Source organism: Nicotiana tabacum, chromosome 8 (assembly GCF_000715075.1).
Source record: "Nicotiana tabacum cultivar K326 chromosome 8, ASM71507v2, whole genome shotgun sequence".
NCBI classification, from domain to species: domain Eukaryota; kingdom Viridiplantae; phylum Streptophyta; class Magnoliopsida; order Solanales; family Solanaceae; genus Nicotiana; species Nicotiana tabacum.
In genome coordinates this window covers 13,845,602-13,859,666 of record NC_134087.1, presented here as the reverse complement: position 1 = coordinate 13,859,666, position 14,065 = coordinate 13,845,602, and the positions used below count along the sequence as shown (strand labels likewise).

General features: G+C 35.8%; 1 protein-coding gene across 1 annotated transcript; it reads right to left on the bottom strand.

Moving 5' to 3' along the window:
• Positions 1-1,764: 1,764 nt before the first annotated feature.
• Positions 1,765-5,060, bottom strand: LOC107764161 (putative inactive receptor kinase At1g48480). The gene is made up of 2 exons (XM_016582703.2): positions 3,503-5,060; positions 1,765-2,807 (listed from the first exon to the last, which is right to left on the bottom strand). The coding sequence occupies exons 1-2, from the start codon at positions 4,950-4,952 to the stop codon at positions 2,197-2,199; spliced, it is 2,061 nt and encodes a 686-aa protein (XP_016438189.1). The 5' UTR covers positions 4,953-5,060; the 3' UTR covers positions 1,765-2,196.
• Between the last annotated feature and the right edge of the window lie 9,005 nt (positions 5,061-14,065).

Below are 14,065 nucleotides of genomic sequence, written 5' to 3'. Positions count from 1 at the left end.
GTGTTAGTATTAGAATTCACGCGATGCGCCGATAATTTGACGAAATATTAAACTTATAAAATTATGATCTAATATATCATATTATTTTAATAAATATTAGTTACTATTTTGTTATTTAATGTAGTGTATATAAATATAATAAAATCTATACAAAATCAAAGGATACAAAGCATTTTAGTAATCAAATTGATTATTTATTCCTTGTGTATTCTGTATTAAATTAGCAAGTACTTAGTACTATACATTTACTAATGTAATTTTTTTTATTAATTTATCAATTGACTAAATATTTTGATACTACTTCTCTTCTAGTAGAACATACATATATATTTTCTTATTCTGGAAATATATATTTTTATACTTATGTTATATTGTTTAAAATTCTTCAATTGTCTAAGTTTATCAATAATTTTCTTGAGTTTATTTATTTATTTTTTGTTTATTAATTAATTCAAAATATAAATATTATAAAATTATCTTTATCCACCTCTTTTTGTACATTTTTTTCTACTATAATATTTGATTAGTTTTCTCATTTTATATTTTATTGAAAATTTAAATAATATAATTTTTTTTACTAAATTATAATTTTGAATTCATCAAAAGTATAAAGAGATAAGCCTTTTATTAGGAAGAGAAAAGCCTTGGTTATCTAATTGTATTATCTATTACTTAATATTGTTAAATTGACATATGAATTATTAATAAATTACCAATTTAGTATCATAACTACTCCCATATATATATATACACACACACACACACACACTCTACTACTACTACTACTACTATATTAGGAAGAAATTACTTTTCAATTTGAATGGGTAGTTTTTTATTTTTTGTTTTTTTATTGTAAAATAATTTTAAAACTCCAATTTAAATGAGTAGAATATTTTTTTGTATTTTTATTTTTATTGATAATTATAAGATAATCTATATTTATTAATTCAAGTAGTGTAACCAATTAATTCAAAATTTAAAATTTTAAAAAAAAAATTAGTTAGAAAAGTAGTTTATTTTGCCTTAACAATGCCACTTGCCTTTTTGTGGTTAAGATACTTGTCTTAATGTAGTGCTTTTGCTTCTCCTATTCTATATAGATAAATAGATAGATTCTTTTTAGATGATATAAATTTTATAAAATAAGCTTTTGGTATAGAATACAACGAAATCAAATAGACATGTTGTCACCATAGTCTAAAGAAAATGTGGTTTGAGTTCAAATTGTACTACAAAGTGTAGGTTACTATTCTAATAATTGGTTTCTCCCATTTCGTGTAAGTTGCAACACGCCAACACCGTTTCCTTTTATGACATTAATTAAATATATGTTTTCACCATTATTATATTAAGCTTATTTCTAACATGTTAAAATCAGTTGTGCCAAAATCCAAGGAAGATGAGATTTTGATATGTTTCAAAATGTTTCAATGGTTTGGTCTATCTTCCAAGTGGCCCTAATAAGGGCCCGTTTGGCCAAAAAAAAAATTAAGTTGAATTTTGGAATTTGAAAAACTCCAAAAACTGTTTTTCAAAATTTTCAGTTCAAAGTACTCGCAAAATTTCAAAAATAGTTCTAAATTATATTTATGTCCAAATGAAATTCTAATTTTCAAATACCGTTTTCAACTTGCAAAATAATTTCTTTTTCCCGAAATTTCATAGTTTTTATGTCCAAACGCCCACTAAGTGATAGAACTGAGTTTTTCTTACATGCCCCACTTTGTCTACCATCACTGTAATCTTTCTGCTGGCTTCAGCATATCAATCACATGCACGCATGCCTCTTATATTCAGATAACTGTCACTGACAGTTAGAAAAAGAAAAGGCAAAAGTAAAAGCTGAAGTACTAATAATTACAGAAAGCATTCTACCCAACAAGAATAAATAGTGCAGATATTGGCCCCCCAAATGAAAATGAAAGGCTCAACTACAATAGGGACTTTGACAAAAGGGGCCATAATCTGTTAACTCAAAATGAAATAAGACATCCCTAATAAAGAACAAGTTCAATAACAACAACTACAAGTATGCCTCAGTTCAAACAAGTTTGGGTTGGATATATGAAATCCCTGACCATGTTTCTCCATTTAAATTCGTTTCACGCAACAAATAACAAGCTCAATATGCTTAAAATTGGCCTCTGTATATTGGTGATGAGTCTGATTTTGGTTTAATTACTGCACTTCTCAAGACTAAGGACCAATTAAATCTGTTGCATTGACAAGATAGTGTTCATGCAAGGTTGAACGTCGAAGTTCTTCAATCCTCTTAGAGACCTCGGACATTGAAGGTCGATTATCAGGATATTGAGCAGTACAATCTATTGCTAGCTGCAATAGTTGGACCATCTCTTCTTCAGCAGTCTGGTATCTGAGGAGTTCAATATCGAAAACTTCAGAAGGCCATTCCTCGCGAACTACAGATTCAACCCACCTTGGTAAGTCAACACCTTCTTCATTCAAGAGTGCATGAGTAGGTGCTTTTCCAGTTAGAAGCTCCAATAGTAATACTCCAAAGCTATAGACATCTGCCTTTTGAGAAACCTTACGAGGATCTGTTACCTCTGGAGCACGATATCCTGCTACTCGAGTCGGGGAGGATGGTGGTCCAACTAAGTTAGCCAGGCCAAAATCTGAGACTCGTGCTTCGTATGATTTGGTGAGAAGAACATTAGATGATTTAATATTCGCGTGGGAGACATTAGGACCTTGAGAGTGTAGGTAATCGATGCCTTGTGCAATTTGCAGGGCTATACTTGACCTGATTTCCCAATTCAACGGCGTTCTACCAGCCCCCTTGCTTCCTAGCAAATTAAAGAAATTGTAATGAATAGAAAGAAGGTTACAGTGCAGCAAACAGCTCACTTTGACAAGTTTCAAGTATTCCATAGGCAAACAATAAAAAAGATGGAAACACCATTTCTCTATTCAAACTTTGTCGAATGAATAACTGAAGGACCCACTGTTCAGATAAGTGAAAGATTATATGTTGTGCTTGTGCAACTCTCCCCTGTATATGGACAGGTGACCTACAAAATGACAAAGGGTCCTTTGGCTATAATGATATCACTAAATCAAATAAGTACTACTTATTGCTTTTAATTACAAACAACTTTAGATTTAACCTAATACTTATATTAGAAGCATGCTTTACATGATGAAGACTAAGGGCAAATAATATGAAATAATAGTGCTTAATTCTGGGATCACATTTTCATTGGGTTGAGGGCCCCAACACAGACAAAGCATATTACAAAGTAACCAACAAGTCAAACTAACTACTCTGATACTTAACAGCTATTACTGTCCATATCGCTCCATTTAATCTCGTCTATGTTCAAACAAACTAATCTAATACTAAAGAAAGATAAAGAAAAGAGATTGACTGAGGTAAGTAGCATTGGTCCAACAAAATACCAAAAGCTGGAACAAAATATAGTACATATCTACAAAAATAAGGAAATTAAAAGCATCAGAGTTTGGCAGTGATAGAGTTTACCATGTAGAAGTGCAGACAAGCTCCCCATTGGCATATAGTCATACACAAGAAGTTTCTCCTCCCCACTGTAATAATATGCTCTAAGAGGCACCAAATTCTCATGATTCATTGCTCCAACTGTTTCAATTTTTTCCCTGAACTCCTTTTCAGATATAGCCACATCTTTCAATCTCTTAACAGCAACAATTGTACCCATCTCCAAAACTGCCTTATAAGCTGTTCCAAATGTTCCTTTACCAAGAACCTCAGCAGATGCTTTCAACAAATCCTCCAAATCAAATGTTTTATAATAATCTCCAAAAAACACAAGCTTTTTAGCTCCATTTTCTTCGCCAGTACTCAATCCTGTACTCAATGCTGCAGCTGCTGCCACTGGATGCCCATTATTTATACCTCCATTTTCTGATTCCACAATTTGCTTCTCCACTGAAACTTCTGTTTCTGTTTGCTTAATTGTAGCAGCCTCAAAAGACCTCATTTTTTCGCCATTTTTCGTCCTACATAATACAAACAAAAGTAACAACAAAACAAGAAATCCCACAACAGAACCAATTACAACCCCAGCAACAGCTCCACTGGACAACTTATTTTTCTTAGTTGAATTCCCAATTTCAATTCCAGCAGTAGCTATTGCAGGCTGGGTCCCACCTCCTGGACAAATACCAAGTGGCTTCCCACAGAGTGAATTCCCAAGAAAAGCATCCACAGGCATTGACTCCAAACTTCTCGGAACAGAACCGTTTAGTTTATTAAAAGACACATTGAACTGTTCTAGATTGGTAAACTTTAGCTCAGGTAAAGACCCATAAAAATGGTTCCTTTCAAGAAGAAGTGTTCTCAATCGGGTCAAATTGTTAAACCCGGATGGTATTTCACCAGAAAAGTTGTTGTCAGCAAGATTTAACCGAACTAAAGAGCGAAGCCCAAAGAGAAAAGTAACCGGGCCTGTAAAATAGTTGCCTTGAAGATAAATATTACGAAGCTCAACACATTTGGAAAGATCATAAGGAAGAGGACCCGAAAGATTGTTGAGACGAAGGCTGAGTGTACGGAGGCGCGTGAGGTTGGAGATGGTGTTCACCGGAAGTTTACCGGAGAGAGCTGAGGCGGGTAGCCGGATAACAGTGACACGGTTGTTTTCACATTGTACACCAGCCCAGTTGCATGGGGAGGTGGTGTTGAAGGTGTTCCAGAGGAATGTACGGCCACCTACGGCGGAACGAAAGGCTAAAAGGGCGGCGCGGTCGGTGGTTAAGTCCGAGGATGTTGTGGAGAAGATGAGAGAGTGAATGAGGAGGATTAGTAGTAGCATTTTCAGCTTTGGCTGTAGAATTAAGGTAGAATAATTAGGCAGCATTTTGTAGGAGTGAAGAAAAATGTAATAGTACAAGAAAAAGTGTGTTAAAAAAGAAGGAAGAAACCATAGCTTTAAATTACTGATTATGGTCATCTACCAGTTGATGGATTTCATGATTAAATTCAAAAAGACAAAGCGGAGTGTTCTGTCTCTGCTCCAGGGTCAGTCTGGCGCTTTTTCTCAGTCTTTCTTTTCAAAGTTATTACAAAATAGTCACTGTTTTGCTATTAAAAAATAGCCAAATATATAAAGTTACAACATAATATTCCGGAGATCGGAATACTTATGTATAAACTTACAACATATTATGCTGGAAGTCTAGTATATTATATCGAAAGTCCAATATATTATACTGAAACTCCAATACATTATGCTGGAATATTTTACGAATTATAAATAGTGTGTTCGTCAGATTTATCTTTACATAAAAAGTGGCTAAATTTCGATTACCGTTAAAATTGTGGCTATTATTCAATTTCTCCCCTTTGTTTTGCTTTTTCTATGGCCCATTTGGCCATACGATTTTTTTTTTTTGAAAAATTTTCAATTTTTTTCTGATTTAGTGTTTGTCCATGATATTTTTAAATTTTACTCAAAGTTGCATTTCGAAATTTTTCGGAATTTTGAAAAACTTTAAAAATTATTTTTCAAAATTTTCATTTCAAATCACTCACAAATATTCAATAATATCTCCAAATTGTATTCATGTCCAAACACAACTCTAATTTTCAAATACAATTTTTAGTTTTGTCAGCAATTTTACAATTCTTGTGCGGAAACGCCCACCTAGCGTGGCTTTTTGTTTTTTCCTTTTCTTTTTGTTGTTTTACTCTATCCATTTCAGTTTAGGTGCCTTAGTTTTGACTAAAGATAACGAGAGCAGAAAATGAATCTATAAATCAACATTAAATATCAAATAACGGTGACATTGTTACTCACAAGAAAAAGAGAATACACGGTGGCGTGATTAGTGAATAACCACATTTTCCTTAGTCATTTTCTTGGTTAAATTAGAACTTCAAGAAACCCTTCTCTTTTCCATTAATTAGCAATTACAAAGATTTCTTTCCATCTTTTCTGTTTGACTAATTCTCTTCTTTTCTTGGTTGATCAAAAGCCATTGTCAATGAGGTAACAAAAGTACGTTCTCACATGAATTGCACAAGGGTACCATTCTGTCTGTTGAACAAAAGGATTAAGAGAATTTACTATATAACCACTCCTCATCTCTTTTCAATTTTTCCTTTAGCTCCTTTTGATAAATACTCGTCAATGGGGACTCCTAAAGTGGCTGCATCCAGACTATTCATACCCTTTTTCACATTCAACCTGCGCATGATATATACACACTATATCTTACTGTATTAATATACTATAGATAAGTAGTAATCCCTCCGTTCACTTTTACTTGTCCAGTATTCTAAAAATAGATTTTCATTTTTACTTGTCACATATGAAGAGAAGACAATTTCTTTTTTCCTGTTATACCCTCAATATTAATTACTCATTTCAAACTATGTTCTCAAATCCATTAAAAATATGCATCAATTAATATGAGTATCAAGGTAAATTATGCACTTCATTTATTATTTCTTATGGGGTGTGCAAATTCTATAGTGGACAAGTAAAAGTGAACGGAGAAAGTAGTAATAAATTAATTTTGCTTACTAATAGACGATGCATGTTATGTTTTCATTGGTTTGGAGTAAATTTTAGGTGTAAATAAATTTTTTTCCCGACATACTTATGGCATGACTACTGTAGAAATAAAGTGAGTGCAAAGTATTGGAAAAGTCAACAAGAATATGTGCATTAACCTAAATCTATCGCTCTCTGAAAGGCATTTTCTGTGGTGTTTGTTTTATGAACGAGACAAATTTGACAATATTATTACAAGTTAGTTTGTTCAATCGAGTGTTGTGTTAAGTACAAGGAATCCAACTAATTGATTTGATTTCTTATAAAGAACGAAAGAAAATCCATGTACTGGATGAAAAAGTTTTATTTACCAACTAAAGATAGGTGGATACAACAAAGCAAATAATGAGGAACAAAACTTATACTCACAATAATGCAAACTAGCGAGGCAAGACAATGTATACAGCAAAGCAGGTAAATCTGATAAATAAACTTAGAGGAGATTATTTGCGACAATTTAATTGCATGTTCAAGCAAACTGAAAGCATGTCCTCCTCGTGAACTCCCAGCAAACATGTCGGCGAATCATTTAAGGAAATCATATGATTTAAGACCTCCTACAGTTTGTAGTTTGAGACTACAAATTATATTTAACATCTCTATAGGAGAATTGGGATTAATGTGTCGTGTTTGAAATTAAACGCTACCGAAACTAATCAATTCCTTCACCCCTCTATTATATTATTATTGTAACGACTCGATCGGTCGTTTTGAATATTTGCTTTTCGCTCGGTAGTTTGAGGGTATGAGTAGCTCTGTATGATGTATTATGACTTATGTGAATCGTCGGTTTTAGTTTTCAGGTTGTTCGGAAGCGATTTGGAAGAATGAATTTAATTTCATGATTGAAGCTTTACATTGGAAGAGTTGACCAAGTTTGACTTTTGTGTATCTGATTCTGGATCGGAGTTTTGATGGTTTCGTTAGGTCCGGATGGTGAATTTGGACTTGGACGTATGCCTGAATTTGCATTTGGATGTTTCTTGAAGGTTCTGGCATTAATTGGCGAAAGTTGGCAATTTGGATTTATGGAATGTTCATAAGTTTGACCGAAAGTTGACTTTGGTGATATTGGGTTCGGATTTTGGTTTCGGGAGTTGGAATAGCTTCTTTATGTCATTTGAAACTTGTGTACAAAATTTGAGGTCATTCCGAGTTGATTTGATATGGTTCGGCACGAGTTTTGGAAATTGAAAATCAAAAGTTTATTAAGTTTGATTTGAGGTACGATTCGTGGTTTTTATGTTGTTTGATGTGATTTGAAGCTTCGAAGAAGTTCGTATCATGTTTCAAGGCTTGTTGGTATGATTGATGGGGTCTAAGGGGCTCGGGTATGTTTTGGATCATTGGTTGAGAAGCTAGTTAAAGATTTGGAGTTTGACCATGGTCAATATCGGGTCAAGATGACCTCTTTTCGGTGTTTTGAGAGCGCGAGTAGGTTCGTAGCGTTCTTTATAATTGAAACGCATATTGGTTTGTGTCTGGGAGGTTTCGAATGAGTTTTGGGTTGCTAAAACAAAAATTCTTTCGTCGCTGATTTTCTGGTGTAAAATAATTACGAAAATGTCAAGTTTTATCCCTTAAATTTCAAGACTTCATTTAAACTTCGAAACATCATACCTCCCTCATTTTAAGGCTAAATTGGGTGATTCAAAGCCTAACTCGACTGAAATTTCACAAGAAATCCATTAGAGGCATCAAAAGTAAGTTCTGGGATTGTTTGACACATAAAACGAGGCTGAACATCTGGACAAAAAATATTTAATATCGAGAGTTTGTTCATTTGGTCATATTTTGAGTTGGGGAGCTCGGATTTGGGCAATTTTTAGGAAATTTTCACCATATGCAATGGGGTAAGTGTTCTCTACTAGGTTTTGGTTATATTTCGTGAATCTATTTTTATTTTTGGTAATTGAATTGTGAATTTTAAAGAGAAAATTGGGGGGTTTTGTCCAAAGTTTCATAGAATGAATTTTTAAATTTTGAACATCGGTTCGGATTCGGATTTGGATGAAACTAGTATGGTTGGACTCGTAATTGAATGAGTTATTAGATTTTGTATGTTTCATTAGGTTCCGAGATGCAAGCCCGAGTTTGACTTTTTGGTCGATTTCAGGATTTTGGTTAAAGATTCGATCTTTATCGATTGGTTTGTTTTCGTTGGTATTATTTGATGTATTTGAGTTGCTTTTCGCTAGTTTCGAGCCGTTCGGATGTCGATACGCGTGGTATGGCATTTTGGAGCATCGTTTGGCTTGCTCGGTATTGGATTTGGCTTGTTCGAGGTAAGTAACAGTTCTAAACTTGGTGCTGAGGGTATGAAACACGGGTTTATATGTTATGTGTTTGGTGTTGAGGTGACACACATACTAGGTGACGGGTGTGTGGACGTACACCATGTGAATTGTGACTCCATTATTTTGGTGGTACTGTGTAGTTATTTGATCTTATCTCTAACCGTGACATCTCTATGTACTAGAGCTCTTGAGTTGTGATTCATGTTAGAAACCATGTCTAGGCTACATGCTTATTCTGTTGGGACCCATCGAGGCCATTTCTGCTGTTGAATTATTTGTTTATATTGCAATTACATACACATTCATTTGCATATCATATCTCAGTCTCTATCACCATTTATTGATATATAACATCATTATTTTTGGGCTGATTTTCATGATATTATGAGCCCGAGAGACTGGAGAGATTAATAACTGAGCGAGGCCGAGGACCTGATTGTGAGGATATTGATTTATGATAGAAGGGGGTTGCATGCTGCAGCAGATGTTATTGATTCATGCCATGATTGGTTTGTTATAGCACTTGGGTTGAAGGAGCCCCTCTGGAATCTGTACATACCCCCAGTGAGCGTAGATACCTTCTGAGTGCGAGTGCCGAGTGATTGGGAAGACTGAGTGACTGTGAGGACTGAGTGGCTCTAAGGACTGAGTGAATGTGAGGATTGAGTGGTTGGGAGGACTGAGTGCATTGATGCATCAAAAGTATGCATATGGTTTTGTCAATGCATGGTATTACAGTTGGCATGCATACATTGACATGTAGGCATAGAGATGTGTTTTTCCTCATGCCATTTGAATATGAAACATTTACTCGTTGAAGGCTTTTGGGAAAAATCGTTGTTTTACAAACTTACTCATATTTTTGGTGTTTTCGATAAAAGATTTAGGTTTTCACTAAGATACTTGAAAAGCATACCTATTTTTCGAAACTGTAAAAAAGTCGACCATTTTATCTCTGAGTTAATTCTTTTAGCACTATTATTATGTTATGACTTGTTGTTGGCTATCGGTATCACTACTTTCAACCTAAGGTTAGGTTTGTTACTTATTGAGTACATGAGGTCGGTTGTATTCATACTACACTTCTGCACCTTGCATGCTGATGTTGCTGCGTACCGTGAGAGCTGGATCTAAAGCTGCATCGGAAGATGTAGCTACATTCTAGTTATAGCTGCCTCTTGTTCATGATAGCTCTAAACTTATGAAAAATCTGTTTATGTATATTCGGGCAGATGATGTATTTATTTCATACTAGCTTTGTAAACTCTAAATCTTAGAAGCTTATGATTTGTACTACCAGTCCTTGGAAATTCTTGTATAAAAGTAGTTTTATTATCATTTCTTTGTTGAAAAATCTCATTAATTTGGATAGTTGTTAATTGGCTTACCTAGTGGATTGGGTTAGGTGCCATCACAACTAGTTGGATTTGGGTCGTGACAAGTTGGTATCAGAGTCCTATGTTCACAGATTCTAAAAGTCATGAGCAAGTGTCTAGTAGAGTCATGCGGATTGGTATGATGACGTGCATACCTATCTCTAATAGGCTACAGGGCATTTAGGATAAACTTCTCATCTTTCTTTCTTTATCGTGTGGCATTGATTCAGCTTGAAGCGTAACTCTTTGAATTCCTTCCACGCATTTGTATGCACATGTGGGCAATTGGTATTCACTGTGCATCGACAGTTTGTGATTTCCATGGATGAGGTGTGAGATTTGATTTTGGCATGCTGATGATGGGCCAATTTGGAGGACTTGAGGCCGGATTTTGACTGTAGCTTGAGTAGAGGGATTTCAATTGTGTGAGCACGTGCTTTTGGACTTAGTATGGTAGTGTCCCTATTAGTGGAATTTATGGCTCGATGATTGGTTGGATGGCTATATAACGAGTATGATGTGATTACAGGAAGTGTCTAGATTGTTTGAATGTGACCAAAGGAGTTTGCTTGAGATGTAAAAAGGAATATTGGGTGCTCGATTTCTGTCTTGATTTGATGTATATTCTCAAGTTATGGGTGTGTTGAAGACCATTCATGTTGTTTAATCGTGGAGTGGAGTGGATTTTTATGTCTTGTTATGAGATCATACTCAGGAAGATTAAGTAATTGTGTAGTAGTTGTAGCTGTGGAAAGGTATAAAGAGATGTCGTTTTGAGGCTGGGCAGGTGGGTTAAAACATGCGAGAAAATCTCGGATGTGTGATTTTTTATGATGTTTTATGGAGGCTTTCTTTTCTACCAGTGGGTTATGTTTGTGTAATTTGAGTTTGGATCAGTTGTAGTAGTTGACCTGACCATCACGAGGATGAGTGCGAGATTTGTAGGTATTAGATGGTTTGTGTTGCATGAGCTTATGAAGGATTGAGGTGAACTTCGGTGCAGGATTATGGCAATGATAGAGTATGGGTATTACGAGTCATTGAGCATTTTGTTCTATGTCTTTGAGCCAAGTGGGGGAGTCAGCTATCGCCGATTTGTTTGTGTGGCTGTATGTTGTACTGGTTTTGGTTTGAGGCATACTTATGAATAGGATATGACTTGTAGAGATTAAGATCGAGGGTGAATCGAGTAAAGAAATTTCTGGTAACAGGTTATGTTACACTTTATGGGTATATGGGAATCATGGGATTTAAGTTTGTTATTCGTGACGGATGTAGTGTGCATAGAGTATGGATTCACTCGGTTGCTTAGAGGTGTGGATTACTTCTTAGGGTGTTGGTGTGATAATGGGGCACAAGTCGTTCGGTCCATTTGGTCGGTTTAATCAAGATTTGAGCAGAATCGAAGACTCTCGAAAAGGTTCTAATGGGTTCAAGATTTATATGTAGCAATTGAGAATTTTTCGGACTTGTATATGGCTAGAATATGAGATTTTCCTCGAATGGTGTCAGGACTTGTAGTTTTCTATATCATTATGGATTCTATATTTCAGTATCAGGAAGGTCGATAAAATGTCTTTAGATTCACAGAAGGTTTCTTCAGAGTGGATGTCTCGATTATGGTACTTTTGGGGTGCTTAAGAGGGAATACAACGGCTTTGGGCCTTAGGGCAGTGCAGTTTTATGCTAGGATCTATTTTGTGGTGAGCTTTGGGTAAGAATCGTGGTGTTCCGACAAGGTGAAATGTCAACTTGAGGGTAATTCGAGGAACTCGGAGAATTAGGAAAGCTTGGTAATAGGTTGGATCAGCATGGTAATGGATATGCTTGGCTCTTTGAGTACTTATGATGTGTTGAGTCTCTAAGGGTGCTTTGTGGCAATAATTTTAGGCCTCAGCAACTTGTGTGGCTTGGTTGAGTTAGAGGGATTCAATTCTGATTGCTTGGTTATGTGCAAATATATTCCAAAAAGTTCTCGATGACTTTTATCACGATTCAAGGTGGGTATTTCCTACTGGCGTGAGGAACATGTTGCATATTAGGATTTTCTCCTGGATGAGATCAAATGGAAGGTTTTTGTCTAATCGGGTATGCATTCTGTTGACGACTCAGAGTTGATTATGAAATGCTCGTACTCTTCACATGATGGCATGATTGATGCGGTGTGTTGTGTGGGATTAAGATTTGCGTGTGCAAGGTCATAGTTCAGTTTTGAAGAGAAGGTCATGAGTTCTTAAGCAACATGGTCGGTTTCAAATGACTAGGTGAGTGATATTACTATTTAATATTGCTTGAGGAGAGTATACATTTCAGAAGGCGCACTATGTTTTGATTTACAGATGCTTATTTGGTATTGCGGTGTTCTCTTGGTTGATCGACTATTGATTTCAGATATTTCTATGTGGCACAAAAGAATTAGAGAAGTGTTCCTCGTGGGATGATCGTTCATGAGAGATATGTTAGGCATTCGGGTGGTGGTTGGGATTAGATAAGGTGATTCATGTGTTCATGGATTTGGAGACTAGGAGTTCTCAGAAACAGATTGTTTCGTGGTTGTGGACTGTGAAGTTGTGGCCAGAGCTAGAAAGATGATAGTAAGTGTTATGATTCATTCATTGTGGACCTTCGGAGGTTATTTATCTATTGTGGGTGGCCAGAGTTGATTTGGGGTTCATTGATAAGCCCAATAAGTATGTATATTCTACACCGTATCAGATTGGTCGACTCCATACTGCTATTGTTAAGGGGTGTGCCATTCGGTTGGTGTTGAGCTTATTCGTATTCTGATATTTTCTGTGAGTTACTCTTCTATTTTACGAGAGGTTGTGATTTGTTAGTTATATGCACACATGGTGCGGTTCTATTGGGGCCTTATAGCCAAATTTGAGCGAAATGGATATTTGGGTGATGCATGATTGATTGCACATCAGTTATATTCTTTCGGGTTTGTATGGCATTGTATCTTTTGCTTCGCTGTGGTTATGGTCATACACCTTGGGTACTTGATGTCGAATTGTACATGGTTATTGATGTTGAGCATGGTGGCTCGAGGTATCTCATATGGGCCAGTGTTCGGATGGGGTCGCGCATTGTGGTAGAGTTATGTTGAGATATGATCCTTTGTGTTAGATTCATGTATTATGGTTATATGGTATGTGATAGGTTTTATCATTGCATTGTGATGGTACTTGTTGAGCGTGCAGGACGGTTCTCTTGTTTGAGTCATCTTCCATGTTTGAGTACATTTGAATTGTTGCGTATTTTTGCACGGATTGCACAGTTTGTGGCTCTGGGTAGTATTGGTGTGGCATGTTAGCAGAGTAGCTGGTATTTGATAAAACAAAGTCGTCGGATGTAGGATGAGAGCTATCAAATTTGATTGCGGTATATTTGGAAGGATAATATCGGAACTCGTCTTGGAATTGCTATAATCTTTATCGAATGAGAGGGAGCTCCATGACTTGTTGACCTGATGAATGGTTATGGGTTCTGCGTGTTTCTTTCATCATCGACAGTGTACAAAGATTTTAGAACGAGATTTTGTTTGATATGAGGTTTATCACCGGTATTGGGTTGTTTTGAGCAGCTACTGTGATTGAAAATTTGATACAAGTATGTTATGTCATGTGATTACGTCTTGGGTTATGGTTATGGCTTGATACAACTTGTTCAGATTTATACAGTGTATATATGCGAGATACGGGTCTTATAAGGAATTCCGGGTGTTGGGAATTGGATTATAAGGTTACGGGCTAATGTTGAATTAAGGATTTTCAGTTATATTGTGTCGTCAGGCTTATATGGATTAGGGTGATGTGATATCACTCCCGGATAT